This window comes from Oryzias latipes, chromosome 10 (genome assembly GCF_053564925.1).
Source record: "Oryzias latipes strain Hd-rR chromosome 10, Olatipes_Hd-rR_3.1".
Lineage (NCBI taxonomy): Eukaryota > Metazoa > Chordata > Actinopteri > Beloniformes > Adrianichthyidae > Oryzias > Oryzias latipes.
In genome coordinates, this window is record NC_136246.1 from 23,253,150 (window position 1) to 23,269,479 (window position 16,330).

Sequence of the window (16,330 nt, forward strand, 5' to 3'; positions counted from 1 at the left end):
TTATATTATATTATATTATATTATATTATATTATATTATATTATATTATATTATATTATATTATATTATATTATATTATATTATATTATATTATATTATATTATATTATATTATTGCTATTCCTTTGACACCACAATTCTCTAAGCCAGTGATTTTAAAGCCCCAATCTGATGATTTTTTAGCAGGCTTTGGTGGCATTTTTCTCACGATGGAGGGAATATAAAAGAAGAATTAAGCATAAAATTGCATTTTTGAGTATTTCTTCATCCAAATCGTTGTGAACCAGGAGTGTTTTTTATTTTTGTTTTTACATGGTAAATGCAGGTCTGATGTTTGGTTTTGTGGTTTTATTTTATATTCTTTATTCACTGCATCAGCAATAACAATTCAAAACAGCAAACTTCTTAAAGTCTACAACATTTGTTATCCAAATATATTCCTGTTCCAGCTACAAGATTTGAAAAACTGGTATTCAGTTGTCATAAAACAAACCTATTTGATATGCTATTAACTCACTGATGATTACAGGGAAAAATTGTATCCATGAACATAGATATTTAAAGTTTAACCCAAACGTGTTTGCTTTTTATGAAGAATACTGCTTTAAAGTTTCTGAAAAGGAAAACTGCTGTGAAACTATTAGAAATCATTGAAAAACTGAACCTAATGAAGCCTAAATTCCATCCTAAATGAGAAGAGATGAAAGAAAGACATGATTTTTTTATTTCATTTATTTCTTGTTATTCTATTACCTTTAATTTTTTTATACTTTTGTTAGGATTCCTACTTTTTCACGATTGTTGTTTCAAGATTGCAAAACTTTTAATTCAACAACTTCAGAACGGCTGCCATTGATAATGGCGAATCCCTGCTTGACAGGACCACCTAGTGTTAAAATTCGGAAGTACACTAAAACTCCCAATAAACCAAGAAACATTATTTTCGTTCCCTTTTTTCAGGGATAGTAGAGCTACTGTGTAACTCTCTTTTGGATTAAAACAATTCTGGTAGTGCCAGAAATGTGCTAAAAATTCTGTATTATCAATAAAAAGGCAGCTAAGAAGGTACAAACCATTTAATTAAAGAAGCAAATACTTTTGCATGAACAACCCACAGTATGTTGTCATCACTTTAATGCTACACTTTCACTTCTTAAATTTTTCACACAAAGAAGTAGAGTAAGGAGGAATTTTTATCCTACGTATTAAAAGTATTTGTCATTTATGGATATCAAATGTCTGGAGAAGATAATGTGACAATCCAGCTGTGTGTCACTCAAGATCTATTGGTTTTGTCTTTAGTAACAACTTTAACAGTTGTGGATGCAGATTTGGTTCCTTGCAGGTTCCCAGCAGTGCAGGTGTATGTTCCTTGATCCACATCTCTCACTTCATCCACCAGGAGAACCGATTGAGATTGCTGCTGCTGGGCAGATCCTTGGCTGACTGCAGTGACACTCTCCTGTGTGTAGAGAGGCCTCCCAATCTGCAAACAGAGCAGAAAAGCATGGAAGACATCACTTGCTGTGTGGTAACATTCTCTTTGTGGCAAAATTTCATTTTCAGATGGACACAAAGGGAAAGTCAAAGAGTTCACGGACCAAAACAACAAATGTATATTTGCCACTTCCGACTCACTTTAGCTTCCACCAAACATCTAAACTAATAGCATATCAGGCTTGATTACTCAATATCATATTTTAAGCTTTGATGAAGAGAAATCTGATCCACAAACAAACAGCTTATATAGGAATGAAACCGGATGTTCAATTGTCACATATTGTACTATTTTTTACAGTCAGAATCTCGTCGGACATATGTTATTGCTTTGTGACACACAAGTAGCCTTATACTAAAACTTTAATGTTTTTGTGGCATTTTTCTCATAATGGTAGACATATGTATATGGAAATTTAAGCTTAAAATGCCCATTTTTGACATAGAACATACAATGGGCAGGCCACAAGCTCCCTGCTCCACTCCATTCTGACGCGTCCACTTGGAGAGAAATGGATCCATGTGCGTCTTTGTTTTCCTCGTCTGAGCTGGCATCTGGCTCAAAACTGTACAGCTGGTTAGCTCCAATATTGCTCACCATTTTTGTTGCACTGATAATTTTAGATTTGGGTTGTGGGAGGCTGTGTAAACAAATGGATAACAACAGTCCCACCCACAACTCAGAGGTGAAGTTCTAATGAGCTCATGCTGCTCTGCAGAAACTATGTCCTAGAAAATGACCCAGTTTTTTTTAAACTTTGGTACTAAAAGGACCACTGCGATGGCTTTTAAAACAGATCAAAAGATAATTGGATTGGGAATGTAACTTGGCTAAACATTCAGTGGACTGCTTTTTGGATACTATTGGGTGATAAAAGCTTTCCAATGGAAATGATTTATGGAGGAATAACCTGCTGTCCCGGATATTCCCAGTTGAACTCTACCACCACATCCTGTTCTCCAATCACAGTGCAACTGATCTGGAGGTTTCCACCAACAGACAAAGAGGTGGATGATGCCTGAATGACTGGAGCAGGTGGAGCCAGAGGATCTAAGAAGAAAGATAAAACATCAGTGGGCAAAAATTTCCTGATCTGATAAAAATGAAAGAAGTCAACGGAACGATTTAACTACCCACAGTGAAGTTTTATTTAAAATTTGCTTTTAAAGACACATGTTCTGAAGCGGAATATCTAAAAATTTAGCAGAAGTTGCAGATTTTCTTCCTGGAAAGCTAAAAGAAAATTGAAGGTTGTTTTACATCACATATAGAATTACAACTTAAAAGAACACATGCATTCAAAAAACTTCACATTCAGCCTGTTTAACATTCTTGTTGTTGAATTTGTGGCCTCTGGGAGGCCCTGTGTTTTACTCACAGTTAACATAGATGAGCATGTACTTAGTAGAGCTCTGCCTCAGGCTGCCCAAACTGGCCACACAGAACAATTCTCCTGCATGATGAGGCTGGGGCCGATGGATGGTGAAACCCTTCTTGACATCAAAGGAGATCTCACTCCCGTCCACAGTGACTTCAACAGGCGGGAACTCCCGCTGGAGAGTCACTTTCGCCTCAGGTGATGTGACCTGACAGGGCAGGACTGTCGGCCAGTTGGTTCTCATTTGGATCACCTCATAGTAATCACTTGTTGGCACAAATAGCTCTTGTGGATCTTATTGCAGAAAAAAGAGATGACAGAGTATTGATAAGATTGTTTGAACAGGATTCCTATCAAGATGGTTGCAAATTAGAAGTGTTTCAGAGATTTGCAAGTGTAAGCACCCATACATTTTACTCATCATACCCTGAAAGAAAACAAAGACCTTGACTGCCTTGTTGTAGTCCCTCCTGCAGTCTGTGTTCTTGCAGTACATGGGATAGCAGGTGTATTCTCCTGTGTCTGCACCTGTGCTGTTGATTAGCATCAGGACCCCATAGCGCTCGTGTTGGACAATCCTAAGGAACCAGAGAAAAGCAAAGACAAACAAACAGCTGTCACAAATGTCTTATCACTCTGCATAATAAAGGTTTATTTCCAGCACAGCTTACTTAAGTCTTCCATCGTCATCCTCCTCCAAGTAAGGAGGGACCCCCCACTGTACAGGTTTGCCCCTGCACCTTAGCTCCAAAACGCTTCCAGCCTGGACAGTTATGGTTTCTCCAACCTTCCTGAATTTACCTCTGCTCAGCACCTTTATGTGCCAGGTGTGAAACAGGAGATCTACCTCAAAAAATGCACCAGGCAACATCAAACACAATGACATAGTGTGGTAAAAAGTTACAGTGATCTACCTGCGTGAGTGAGGTTTGTGCCGTAGCTGCGGGTTTAGCTTTTGTGTTGCTTTTGGCGGCTGCAGCTTTATTTGTTGATCTTCCAGGTTTGGGTTTGCTCTGCTTTACTGTCCTCCCCACAGAGGCCCTCTGTTCTTGGGCAGCTTTCACTTTGCAGAGGCACATCACAAAATTTAAAATATCACTGCTTCATGCAAGAAAGTTTAGAAAGCACATTAGCTGCTGGAGGGAGAACGTAAATGTGAAACACGGCTGAATTAAGGCACTTACCTAATTCAAAGATTAGACCACAAACAAGGACAGAGATTAGCACCAGCCTCCACCTCAACCCTGGTATGTTCTCCAAAGGCATGACTGATCTCTGGATTATCAAAGCAGAGAGTGGATTTTCTTGTGCCTGCAGTTCAACCCAGAGCACACTTCACTAAAAGGAAGGCAAAGCAAAAGTAAAGTAGAGACAGGAGATGAAAACAGAGCTTGCACATTGAAAAGTCAGCTGTTTACCAGAAACACACAAATTCCTTCTTCTGAGAGTCGCATTAGGACCTCAAATTCCACTGGAGTGGCTCAATAGATGCTTTCAAGCTTGATCAGACCAATGAGGACCCAGAGACTGAGGCCCCTCCAACTGGAATCGCATTAAACTGTTTGCTTTGCTCCTGGAGTGGAAGCGTGCCGTGGCAGCATGAGTCTGGCTCTCTCAAAGCCTGTGGCATGTCAAGAAAAGCATTTGGTACTCAATAAACCCTGGTTTAAAAAAGAAATTAGATCATATTAAAAAAAGAAAATGCATTTCTTGGCTTTGTTAACTGTTTTTCAAACAAAATTAGGGGTAAATATGTATTTTTGGGGCAATCATTTGTTTACCTGTTTTTTGTTGTTGTAATTACTATGAAAGGCACAAGTTAAAAAGGAGCAAGTGACAGATTAGTTTAGAATAATAATGGAGACATTTTTATTTAGAAATTTCTTAATTGTGTTTATTTATGGGCGACAGTGGCTCAGGTGGTTGAGCAGGTCGTCCAATGACCGAAGGGTTGGCGGTTCGATCCCCGCTCCCACCAGCCAAGTGTTGTTGTGTCCTTGGGCAAGACACTTCACCCTCCTTGCCTCCAGTGTGGCTCCACTGGTGTGTGAATGAGCATGAATGCTCCCGGTGATGGTCAGAGGGGCCGTAGGCGCGAAATGGCAGCCACGCCTCTGTCAGTCTGCCCCAGGGCAGCTGTGGCTACAACCATAGCTTACCGTCAAGTATGAATGAGGAGTGATTGAATAATGGACACACTGTAAGCGCTTTGAGTGTCTTGAAAAGCGCAGATAAATCTAATCCATTATTATTATTATTATTTACATTCAACAAATACTGTATTTTGTTGGGATATCTGAAGTTATTTATGCTGTTAATAGTGGACATGTGTCTTGGTACCCTAAAACCTTAGATTGGATGAGTTAAACTAAGAGAAAACTATCCAACCTTACCGGATTTTAGAAAAAAATGACCCAAACATATCAGAAATAGTTTAAGGTGGGAATTTGATTTTTGCTGAGAAAAAACAAATCTGGTGCAGTTTATTGTAGAACATGTACACAGACTGGATCCATGAAATCTGTCATTTTCATCCATAATTATTGTTAAAGGTGAACGCTGACTGAATATGACTCAAAAATATCAGCCACTCATTGGCCCAGTTCAGTGTTTCTTCAGGGGAAGTGAGGGTTTCAGCAGTTTTCAAACCACAAAGTCTTAAAGTTAACCCTGACGATCTTCAAGCTTAATTATTTACAGAGATCACATAAATATGGTCTAATTCCAATAATTAGTTCCTCCGTAATTTCATAAATGAAAAAAGTTAGAACTGTAAAAGGTTTGCTCCAAAGAAAACTTTGAATGAGGTTTTGGAAAAGGCACATCGTGATAGAACTGAAATAAATAGAATTGTTTTTAACATTTTCCAGGTAAAGTATAATCTTTTCAAGGTCATGTAAAGAAATCTGCAAGGTATCAACTGACAGGGTGCCAAAGCTACAAAGACAACAAACATAGCTGTTTACATTCACAAATGAAAGTAGAGCTCAACCTGGTCAAAATAGTGCAAAAGATGCACTTTTGTTCAAGTTCCAAACTTGATTTGTTCAATGGTAATAAAATAAGCCCTTCTTTTGAAGTTAGAAGAAAAAAATACCACACAAAAGCTGCCCTAAGGGTCTCCCTTTGTTCCTCTTGAGCTGTTGTTCGTGATCCTCATTACTTAAACTCCGTTTTGATCAGGCCTGTAGCCTTTTATTTTCTTACTTTCAGCCAAATAAAACAGTCTTTTATTTAATTAAGGAATGCTCAAAATAATACAGTTTTTTACACATACAGAGTCCATTTTAAGTTTAGAAACAAAAACAAATGTGTTACACTTCATTTTACACAAAGGAGATTTATGTACATTGTGCAACAGCTTTAGTCTAATGCTAAATCTCAAGAAAAGGTAAAGAAATTTGACCATTGAAACATTTCTTGAATTGAAATAAATGCATCGATTTAATATTTATATTATTTTAATCAGTAATTTATCTTATTACATTAAAAAAAGTTTAGTGAAGCTGCACATTACAAAATACAAATCCGATTTCAGGGCTTCTTTTAAGTGTTTTATAAAAAGTGCATGCCTATTTGTTTTGGCTTTTAACAGATGTATTGGAGAAATATAATGCCCTTTTTGTACAACATTTAACATGTGCAAAGTCATTCAACGCTTTTATTTTGAATAAGGTCACATTAGGACATAAAAAAGTGTGAGTGTTTAAAACAAAATAAAAAACATCACAAAAAGTATGGCAAGATATCTACACTTCAGCACCGTGCATTAGTCTCTAAATCCTGGTAACTCCAGATAAAACCCAGTACTGGTGCATGTAAAACTGAAGTGACACATTTGAAGAAGCGCCTCGCTGTAACACTTCAGCTTATGTGGCCTTTCTTCATTTGAGCTTAAAACTTCTCTTCTTTGATGATGTCTGTTTTGTTGCTGACTGTTTCGATCTCCTTGTCGGCCTTGAGGCGCTTTCTCTGAACGCTGCAACGGATTCCGTAACCAAAGTAGATAACCAGCCCTGCGAGGAGAAAAGGATGGTCATCACTGTTCAGCAAAAACAAATCCACGAAGACCTTTAAACCTCTTTAGCTGAAACATGCCATTACCAACTAACATCCAGATAGCGTATCGCAACCAGGTCGCTCCGCCCAACTGAACCATCAGGTAAACATTGATGAGTGTACTCACTAAAGGCAGAACAGGAAGTAAGGGCACCTATAATAATTAGAATAAAACATTAATGCACTTTTTTTTACCAGATTAAACTTAATTAGGCATAGTGCTTTAAATGTTCTAACCATGAACGTTGCCTTGGTGGGATTTTGTGGTTGTCTCCATATGAGCAGCAGGATGACAAGCAGGGCCAGGGAGAAAACACAGACAAGCACAATGCTCCATGCTTCTAGATTGGCAATGGCATCAATAGCTTGAGTGAGGATGAGGCACAATGCCAATACAAACACGGCTATGGAGACACAAAAGATAAACAAGACAGATCAGTCTGTGACTCAGAGTTAAACTCTGTATCACTAAGTTACAGATGGTCAAGAATTCTACTAAAAATGTCCCCTTTTACCAGAAATTACAGTCAAGATTGTGACTGTTTTTGACGTTATGTTGGTGGGAGAAGATGGAGGCTTCAACAAGTTGAACTTGGATTCTGATTCTTTCATCTGAAGTTTGGCATCTTCACTTGAACCCACTTGGTACCTTTATCATACAGATAAATGGCATGCTTCATTTGCACAAGTCCATGGTGTAGGTCTTTTGTGGATACTAAATGGATATACATACCTCAGTATTAGGATGCATATTGCCACAAGTGTATAAGCAAATAGAGTTCCGATGGACATCATCTCCACCAAGGCCTCCAGGTCAAACAGGAGAGCCATGATGGCTGCAGATACATAAAAGAACAGGGAACAGAGTCTATTAAATCCATGAGCTTCACCACAGAACTGTTTAAAAAAAAAGCAGAAGTTTCCATACCTGCTACTACTCCTGATGCTATGGTTGCTATGGCAGGACTGCCTTTTGCTGTGACTTTAGTCAAAGGCTGAAAGAGCAATCCATCTCTCGCCATGGCAAACAGCACCCGCGGCATCGGGAACATGGAACCAAGAAGGCTGGAAATGCAAAGTACATAAGGATTAGACAAAAGCATTTCATCAGTTGACAATACTTTGATAAACTTACTCCATCTGAGCCCTGTGTACTGCCACTTGAGTACCTCAAGGTTTTAAACATGGGCACTTCTTTTTTTACTGTGTCTAAAATCAACTCCCTGCAAATGTGGACTCTTTTTTTGCCATTTATGCAGATAACACTAAAATGCATAGGTCCCTCAAAAGAAATTAAAGACTAAAGATTAAATTTGACAGGACTTAAATAGAAATGAAATTAATATTTCCCATTGCACTATTATAGAAGTGACACCTCTAAATTTAATCTTGAGATAGGACATTTTTTATGTCAGCAAACAAAAGATCAAATAGCAAATCTGGGTGTGTGACAGGAGAGGGAAATTACATTTAACGTGCAAATCAGTGGCAGTAAAGTTAAGCATATTGAATTGACATAAATGACGCTGACCTCTGTACCCCAACGGTGCCCAACAGTAGCTGGGATATGCTCCAACAACCCCGCCACCCCTGGAGGGATTAACCAGGTTTGGAAGATGGAGGATGGATAAAGCAAAATGATGTATTTGTCTGCGTTATTTCTGTTAATTTGCCTGTATGTTGCCCCATTTTACAAATAAAGTTCATTAACTGGTCCTGTCGCCTTAAAACAAGCTTTTGTTTTGACCATTTTTATGAAATTTAAAACAGCAAACCTTCTTTTTAAGTTTTATTAATCATTTTTCTTTCTGTTTTAAATACTTAACTTCTAACAGTATTTTTTTGGTTGGCCCTGAAATACACTGTTATTAGGACAGTTATTAGTTGACAGTTTTTTTTTCATTAAGCTCTCCAATCAAGCTTCACAAAAGCTGACCTGAAACTTTCTCTGAAACAGGTGATTAATTAAAAGTGCTTAAAAAGCAAAAACATTTTCCTGTCAGCCAGTAAAGCCCCCTGTTTTTGCACGATTAGATAAAGTTGCTCTGGCAACTTTGCCCTTCTTGACTTTTTGACCCATGACTTCAATGCAAGTTGGTAACTAATTTTTTCAAGTTAATGATCACATAGTACATGATTTAGAAAGAAAAAGGAGTGAGGGGTATTTCTTGATGTAGTTTAAAGCCTTATACATGAGGGAGGGGATTTTTAGATATGGTATTTCTTCTGAAAAGGTTTCTTGTTCCAAGGAAGAGCAGAGGTTAAGCTGTCATTTACCTGGTGGACAGGGCACACAAAGATCCCACCGCCACAACATATTTGGCAGGACCCCAACCGACATATTCAAAGGCCACGGGCAGGGGACTCTTTTCATTCAGCATGTAATAGGGCATCATCAGGGTGAGGGCAGCAGAGACAGCAAAGTAGGCCAGAAAGCAGATCAAAAGTGAGGCTACGATGCCCACAGGGACAGACTTCTGAGGGTTTTTCACTTCCTCACCTGCAAGACAATATCAAAAGGTCACAGATGGATTTCTAAACAGAAACTTGCAGATTAATGTCATGGCCTGTCATTGACTTTGGTTTTCTCCATTTTCCCCTCTCATGCAGATTCCACTCACTACCTAATAACACTCATTTGTTCCACCCGTGATCCATAAATCTGACAGTTCCCCACACTCTGAGCCAGTTTATTATGCCTTAGATCAGTGTTTTTCAACCAGTGTGGCGCGGCACACTAGTGTGCCGTGGGAGATGGTCAAGTGCGCCGTGGAGAAATTGCCCTCATTAACTGATCTAAAAACATTTTCCATCTCCAGGAAATCAGCTCTTTGTTCATCCAAACAGGCCCGGATAAAACACTGAATAGTTAGGAATATAAAAGATCTTAAAATTACTTTTTCTTTGTGTTTATTTAATTCTATTAAAGAAATTTTGATAAGAATCACGGTACCGCGATTTACCTGCAGCTATGACAGTTTGCGGAAAAGTCCCGTCCCTTTAACTGTCTCCACCAATCATTCTTGAAGGCTTAATCACATGTCATCACTCTGACCAATCAGAAGTGCTTAAAGTCTTCACTTCCTTGTTCTTAATTCTGCTGATAAAGTCGCTCAGTTCTAACAAAAATACCAGCTAAAGCTCTTCTTTAGCGGTGTAGCTTTCCACAGAGTCCGGTGTCAGACCGTGAAACAAGTGGACAATACAATGAAGCTCAGAGACGCGAGTCTTTCTGCAAGTTTTCGGCAGTTTTCACACTCCATCTCCCATGATGCATTGGCTTAAAGAGCCAGTGTCCCAGCGCACAATGAGTTGTCCTTGCGAAAGGCCTTGAAACCACAACAAACAAACAGTTTCTAAATTTTCTAATTTAACTTTCATTTCATCTCTTAGAAAAAACAGCCGCAACTTCCTGCTTTTCCGGCCACAATTATCACAAAAATGCACGTGAGATTGCAGGGGGGGGGGGGGGGGGGGGCTGTCGATCAATACAGACCATGAATTTCTGTTTTTTTTTTTTTTTTTTGGATGCTGGTGTGCCGCGGGATTTTTGTCAAGGTTAAAGTGTGCCGTGGCTCAAAAAAGGTTGAAAAACACTGCCTTAGATCATGGTCCAGTAGTTCATAGTTTGAAAAGGTTTCGCCTGAAGTTTTGACTTGTTTGCTTACAATTTAGTCTGTCTTCTTAGTCTATTGTTTTTACAAAGTTTGGACTCTGAATCACAGACTATAGAGTTCTTCTCCCTTGGATTATTCATGCATGAATTTCAGCCTCTGACTCTGGATTTCTGTCACTACTTTTCTCCCCGCCTTGACTTGAGCTGCTGAGGAAGCTCAGATTTCCCTCTAGTCTTCTGACATCTCTCCCATGTGTTTCTTCTCCAGCAGGACCTTCAACTCTTATTACAAAATTGTTCTCAGCTTTAGAAGTAACAGGATGATCTTTGGTCTGGACATTTATTTTCTGCTGGGTTCAGGCTCCCCTGTTCCACTGGTGGTGCAGACAACCATCTTGAGATCTCCTATCAAAATTAGTGTATTCCTTCATGTGTGTGCATTTAGTGGAGGTTGTCCTTCTCAGAAGACAGAGGTGGAGAAATTGTTTAAAGCCACAACAGCCTGGGGAGAATTACCAGAGGATTTTTCCAGATTGCAAATATTTTATTTTTTCACTAGTTGCCCAGTTAGAGATGCCTTATTGACAGATCTCCAAGATACCAGAACCTCAAAGAAAGAATCGTTTTCCCACCTTGTTCATTTAGAGTTGCTGTTTAATGAGGTCATACTTTGACACATTGAAGAATGGCCTCTTCATCCTTCAATTTGTGAAAAGATTATTGATTATTTCCTCGGACGATATCTCTTTTGTCCTACCTGTTGTAGCGATGCAATCAAATCCAACAAAAGCATAGAAACATGTTGCTGCTCCAGCCAGAGTTCCATTAAAGCCATAAGGAAAAAATCCACCGACTCCAAAGACACTGGTCACGTTGATGGTGGAGCTCAAGTTTCTGCATGGGTGAAGAAGTATTACCTCACAGTTATTTTCTCTGAAATAATCTGAAGACCATTATTGATGTTTTTTTTTTAAATTAATGCTCGATAGAATTCTGTGCACAAATAGAAGGAGGGATTTACTTCTCTTCTGCAGTAGCGTTCAACAGAGCTTCTTCACTGATGTACCAGTTGTCGATGTTTCCCTTTATGAATCCAGAAATGGTCACAAACAACAGCACCAGGATGTTGATTGCTGTGAAGATCTTGTTAATGGTGGTCGACTCCTTCACTCCAAATGCCAGAACCCCTTTAAGTTCAAAGCAGTGAATGTATTCATAATGGGACCGCATCTTCTGTCACCACATTAACAAAACCAGTTTTTACCTGAGAGAAGCAGGATGAGAGCCGCAGCAAAGAAATCTGGGTAAGGGGCTAATCCAGGCAGGCCCATAGAGGCATTTTCCTCAAAATATTTAGATATGACCCCCCCAATGAGGTCATCAAATGTCCCGCTCCACGCCAGTGCGACACTGGATGTTCCTGGTTAAAGACATGTAATACTTTTGTCAGGACAAATAACAAAGAAAAAAAAAAAAGCCACCCTATTTCAAGTATTTTATTTCTGCTGCTTTAAGGGCTTAATATATTCTGGCTGTGGAGTAAGAATGAAAGAAAAATCTAAGAGAAAAAACATTTTTTGCATCTTTTTAATTATTTGTCATAAAACAATTTATTTTAAAACCTGCTTCCACAGCAGCTGAAGTTCAAAAAGGTGTAATAAACACCCTCGACCTGATAGTTGATCATTTATGAGTTTAAAGGTCCATGAAAAGATTAACAGACTGTTAAAGCAACCAAATTAACCAAGTGACACAAAACAGTTTTGCAAAAACACAAACAAATGTCTGATTTAAAAGAAATTTAGAAAGGTTCTTCACCTTATAATAAAACAATTTCAACATTAAGTTTGTTAAATTAAAAATAAGTAACCTAAATAAAAAGCAAAACAATTGTATCATGCTTGCCTATGACATAGGAGAGTAGCAGATTCCAGCCGGTAATGAAAGCCAGGAGCTCTCCAACAGTCACATAACTGTACAGGTAAGCTGAGCCCGTTTTGGGAACGCGGGATCCGAACTCTGCATAGCACAAGCCAGCAAATATGGATGCCAGTGCTGCTATGAAGAAAGAGATGATGATGCTGGGTCCAGCAGTGTCCCTGGCCACCTCTCCAGAGAGGACGTACACTCCGGCCCCCAGGGTGCTGCCCACACCGAGCGCCACCAGGTCCAGAGTGGTCAGGCATCGGTTAAAGGTGGACTGCTCCCCATCAGGTTCAATGGGCTTCCTCCGAGACAGGCTCACCAGAAAGGACTTCACCCACGACATGCTTCTGGGGTTGTAGGATGGAGGGCAGAGAAAATTGGATAAGAAGTGACAGGTGGGAGGGCAGGTTGATGTTGTCAAGGCAAATAAGTGGAAGAAGCAATGAGAGGAGAGAAGAGGAGTATGGGAGGAAGGGCAGATCAGCAAACGTCTCGGTGAATAATTGTCAGATCAGCCAAGAGGAGGAACATTTATCCTTAAAAAAATGAAGCTTCTCTTTGAACGTCTCATTTTAATTCAACTTAAACTCAAAGAATTTTAAGTATATGTATGTTTAAGAAAAACAACAGCATCCATTTATGATAACGTAAACGTAAAAAAAGTCAATGAGGTTCAAGCTTTGAGTTTTTCTCTGACAAAATTCAACAGACCTTATCTCCTGCTTGTCGCTCTCTGCCTCAAAGGTGTGCTACAAAGACCAAACAAGATCTGTCATGCCTTTACAACATACATTTCCTGTAGGCATCCTCATATTTATCTCCACCTTGATAATAATAGTGCTGATTGAAGAGTTTTCATTTGGACAGAAAACAACGCCTACAGACTGCACTTTACTCTGGCTTCAGTTACAGGAACAATTACTTCCTTGACAAGGAGGTCATTTGTAAAGCTCACCTAGCTGTCGAAATATCATGTCAGTGAGGTCTCCAGTCAAAGCCGATTTCAAGCAACAACCTGCGAGACACACACGAGCACAAAGACAGGATTTTTACACGATCTTCATTTGTTCTTTGTAAATATATCAAATACTCCAGGTTAACCCATACATCCCAATGTTTATTTATGATTCTAACTGTTAATGTTAGCTCTTTTACGATTTTTTCAAATTAATAAAAGGTTAAAATCACATTAAATAACAAACATTTAAAGTCTAACTTCTGTTTTGTAGTTTTATTCAAGTAAAATCTCAAAAAATTGTCATTTTTGTTTCTATCTATTGATTTGAGCTTTTCTAAGATTTGCCCAAATCAATAGAAGGTTAAATTCACATTAAATAGCATTTTCTTTAAGTTGAACTTCTTTTTTGGAGTCTTATTCAAGTAAAATCTCTTGTCTTGTTATTAATTTTTGTTGTTTTAAGATTTCCCCCAAATAATAGACGATTAAGTTAATGTAAAATCACAAATATTTTAAGTTAAACTTCTTTTTTGGAGTTTTACTTGAGTAAAATCTGAAAAAAAGGGAAAAAAGACATTTTTGTTTCTAGCAATCAATTTTACTTACTTTAAGATTTGCCCAAATTAATAGAAGTTTTTTTTTTTTGGCAGTTGAACTTCTTTTTATTTTATTTTATTAAAGTAAAATCTGAACAAAATACGTAGTTGTTGGGTTTTCTGTTGGTTATTTGCCATCATCTCAAGGCCAGGAACCTTCTCTGATCATCAGACAGCAAAAACATCTGTACATTACACTGCTAAAATAAACCCTCAAAGTATAAATGTGCATTTCTGAAGATAGTCATTCCAATCATAAATGATAAAAAGCCACATTTAGTGGTTTTAAGTATGTTCTTAGGTGAGTTCTGCTTCCTCTGCCAGGTTGTCAGAGCAGCTGAAGCAGAACAAAGCAGCTTTCATGGCTTATGTGTGCAGCAGGCAGCAAACTTGCTCTTTGAGGGGTAGCATTTACCTTTTCATCACCCATCATGAGATTTCAGCTCACCTGATCTTGTTTTGTTTTTTTTTTTGGCATCTGCCACAGCGGGCAGGACAGCCCGTGTGGATGTTCAAAGTACCTCTGACTCCGTTTCAGCTCTGACTCACTATCTGCAAATCTATCCAGCTGATAGACTGTTTCCAGAGGAACCGTGGGTAATGCTTAACTCAATAACTGCATCTTCACGTGTAATGCATGACTTTATGATCAGTTAATCATGGCCATTGAGGCTCACTTAATGCTTCCTGATGTGGAAAAACTGGCAACCACCTGGTCACATAAAAATCATTCATCCAGTTCATAAATAAATGATAAACTTTTACCTTCGTCTTCAGTTTTGCGCTGAGCAGCACATTGTGGATTCAGAAAACAAAGATGTCCATGCCACTGATTTGGATGGAGGCAACATGTTTTTTTACAGCGATATATACAAGACCGGCCAGTGTGACCCTCCCACTCAATGGAATTACTCACAAAGTAGCCTTTCTCATTCCCCAGTTTGGATCATAATGTGCTCATTATTGCACAAAAGCCCCACGGTGAGATTTACAAAGCATAAATACTGTTCAGAATGTGGAAAATGCTTTTGTGCTCACCTCTTTTGTTTCATTTTCCCAGGTTTTCTCTACTTAGTGACTTCAAGTTTTCATATACAAAAATTATGGAAAAAAGGTCTCTCTGCATAGCGACATCAACTGGAAAGGCAAAAATTTCTCAAACATTTGAAACAAAAAAAATTGTCTTAACCACTTGATGCCAATTGATGCATGATGAAGCTCCAAAATTACCTTAATAGCATCTACTTGAAAGCAAAAACACAATTTATTTTTTAATAGATGGAAATAAATACAGGTGTCAAAGGGTTAAAGCCCACATGCAAAACACTGTTTTCTAGTATTGATCATGTTTCTAGACTGGAATTTGTTTTGTGTGTGTCCATAATTTCAGCACTGAGCTTCAATGTATTTCCAGAGATGGAGTGCAGTTTCCTCTGAAACCACAAGAGGTGACTGAGTGTTGCTTTGTCAGATCTCTGTGCTACTGAAGTAAAAATGAATAAACCTGGCAAAAAGAAAAAGAAAATATTTGAACTAGTTCACAATTTTGTACAATCCTCTTGCTTAAAGTACTTTCTTATCTTTCTATCTTAAGATTTTTGTCACAACCATTATGTTTGCTGGTTTTATTACTATTTTGATGCTTGTCTATGTTAAAGTTGCACGTAAAATTTATTTCTGGACAATTTTACATAACTAAAAAGGTTTGGGCTATTACACGAAATCCTACTTGTTTGATTTCATGAAAATGAAATGTTCTGAACATAGAGTGTGATGTTTGTTTACATGAGTTGCTTTAGTCTCTCTGTCCACAGGTTCAACATGCCTTTTCTATCTTAAGCTCTTGTTTGTAACTAACACAATTCAAGGTGTGGTGTGTGTTCAAAATAGATAAATTGTATTTAAGCATTAAATCTGAATTGAAGTCATTTTTGGTTCCTGTAGGAAAAATTGAGCCTAATACCAGTCATGGATTTAAAAGGCAACAAAAAAGGAGTACAATTGTTTTTAACCCAGCTCTGAGGTTTAAAAAAAACAGGAAAAAAAATCACAAACTGGGTTAAATTGAAACCACCATGACACAAAAAAAATGCAGTTGTTCCAAAAAATCAACCCAAAAATACATCCCAACATGAATATTCCAAGATTTGGATTACAAAAAACAACCTGAGTGTTTTAAGAGTGTAGTGTTGAGGACCGGAAAAAAGTATTGGACTAAAACAACAATGTTATTTTTTTTCTCTCAGAGGCTGCACTGTTTTGTTCTTCAACCAAACCATCACACAAACCAGAATAGAGAT

At 38.2% G+C, this 16,330-nt stretch overlaps 2 protein-coding genes across 4 annotated transcripts; both read right to left on the reverse strand.

Annotated features, from left to right (window-relative positions):
• Nucleotides 1-1,060: 1,060 nt before the first annotated feature.
• Nucleotides 1,061-4,399, reverse strand: LOC101168052 (platelet-derived growth factor receptor-like protein). The gene is made up of 8 exons (XM_020706690.3): nt 4,294-4,399; nt 4,060-4,213; nt 3,790-3,938; nt 3,547-3,689; nt 3,302-3,453; nt 2,876-3,169; nt 2,408-2,547; nt 1,061-1,485 (listed from the first exon to the last, which is right to left on the reverse strand). The coding sequence occupies exons 2-8, from the start codon at nt 4,139-4,141 to the stop codon at nt 1,276-1,278; spliced, it is 1,170 nt and encodes a 389-aa protein (XP_020562349.1). The 5' UTR covers nt 4,142-4,213; nt 4,294-4,399; the 3' UTR covers nt 1,061-1,275.
• Nucleotides 4,400-6,068: 1,669 nt separating this feature from the next.
• Nucleotides 6,069-14,915, reverse strand: LOC101168301 (cationic amino acid transporter 2). 3 transcript variants are annotated; one of them, XM_078954338.1, is made up of 14 exons: nt 14,796-14,915; nt 13,432-13,491; nt 13,192-13,225; nt 12,456-12,822; nt 11,815-11,970; nt 11,572-11,737; nt 11,308-11,444; nt 9,212-9,434; nt 7,863-7,999; nt 7,668-7,770; nt 7,450-7,583; nt 7,172-7,338; nt 6,980-7,088; nt 6,069-6,891 (listed from the first exon to the last, which is right to left on the reverse strand). In XM_078954338.1, the coding sequence occupies exons 4-14, from the start codon at nt 12,817-12,819 to the stop codon at nt 6,770-6,772; spliced, it is 1,818 nt and encodes a 605-aa protein (XP_078810464.1). In that variant the 5' UTR covers nt 12,820-12,822; nt 13,192-13,225; nt 13,432-13,491; nt 14,796-14,915; the 3' UTR covers nt 6,069-6,769. The 3 variants fall into 3 exon arrangements, with proteins under 3 accessions (XP_078810464.1, XP_020562351.1, XP_078810465.1); XM_020706692.3 differs by having other exon boundaries at nt 12,456-12,823; nt 13,188-13,225; XM_078954339.1 differs by lacking the exon at nt 13,192-13,225 and having other exon boundaries at nt 12,456-12,823.
• Between the last annotated feature and the right edge of the window lie 1,415 nt (nt 14,916-16,330).

What these genes read in the sequence shown, in the direction of transcription:
- LOC101168301 (XM_078954339.1), bottom strand. Translation starts at nt 12,819, where the DNA reads ATGTCGTGGGTGAAGTCCTTTCTGGTGAGCCTGTCTCGGAGGAAGCCC. An exon ending in TCTCATCCTGCTTCTCTCAG is followed by an intron (nt 11,738 to 11,814) that starts GTAAAAACTGGT and finishes TTGAACTTAAAG; the next exon opens with GGGTTCTGGCATTTGGAGTG. An exon ending in TGATTGCATCGCTACAACAG is followed by an intron (nt 9,435 to 11,307) that starts GTAGGACAAAAG and finishes ATTGTCTTGCAG; the next exon opens with GTGAGGAAGTGAAAAACCCT.
- LOC101168052 (XM_020706690.3), bottom strand. Translation starts at nt 4,141, where the DNA reads ATGCCTTTGGAGAACATACCAGGGTTGAGGTGGAGGCTGGTGCTAATC. An exon ending in TGGTCTAATCTTTGAATTAG is followed by an intron (nt 3,939 to 4,059) that starts GTAAGTGCCTTA and finishes GCCTCTGCAAAG; the next exon opens with TGAAAGCTGCCCAAGAACAG. An exon ending in CACAAACCTCACTCACGCAG is followed by an intron (nt 3,690 to 3,789) that starts GTAGATCACTGT and finishes TGGCACATAAAG; the next exon opens with GTGCTGAGCAGAGGTAAATT.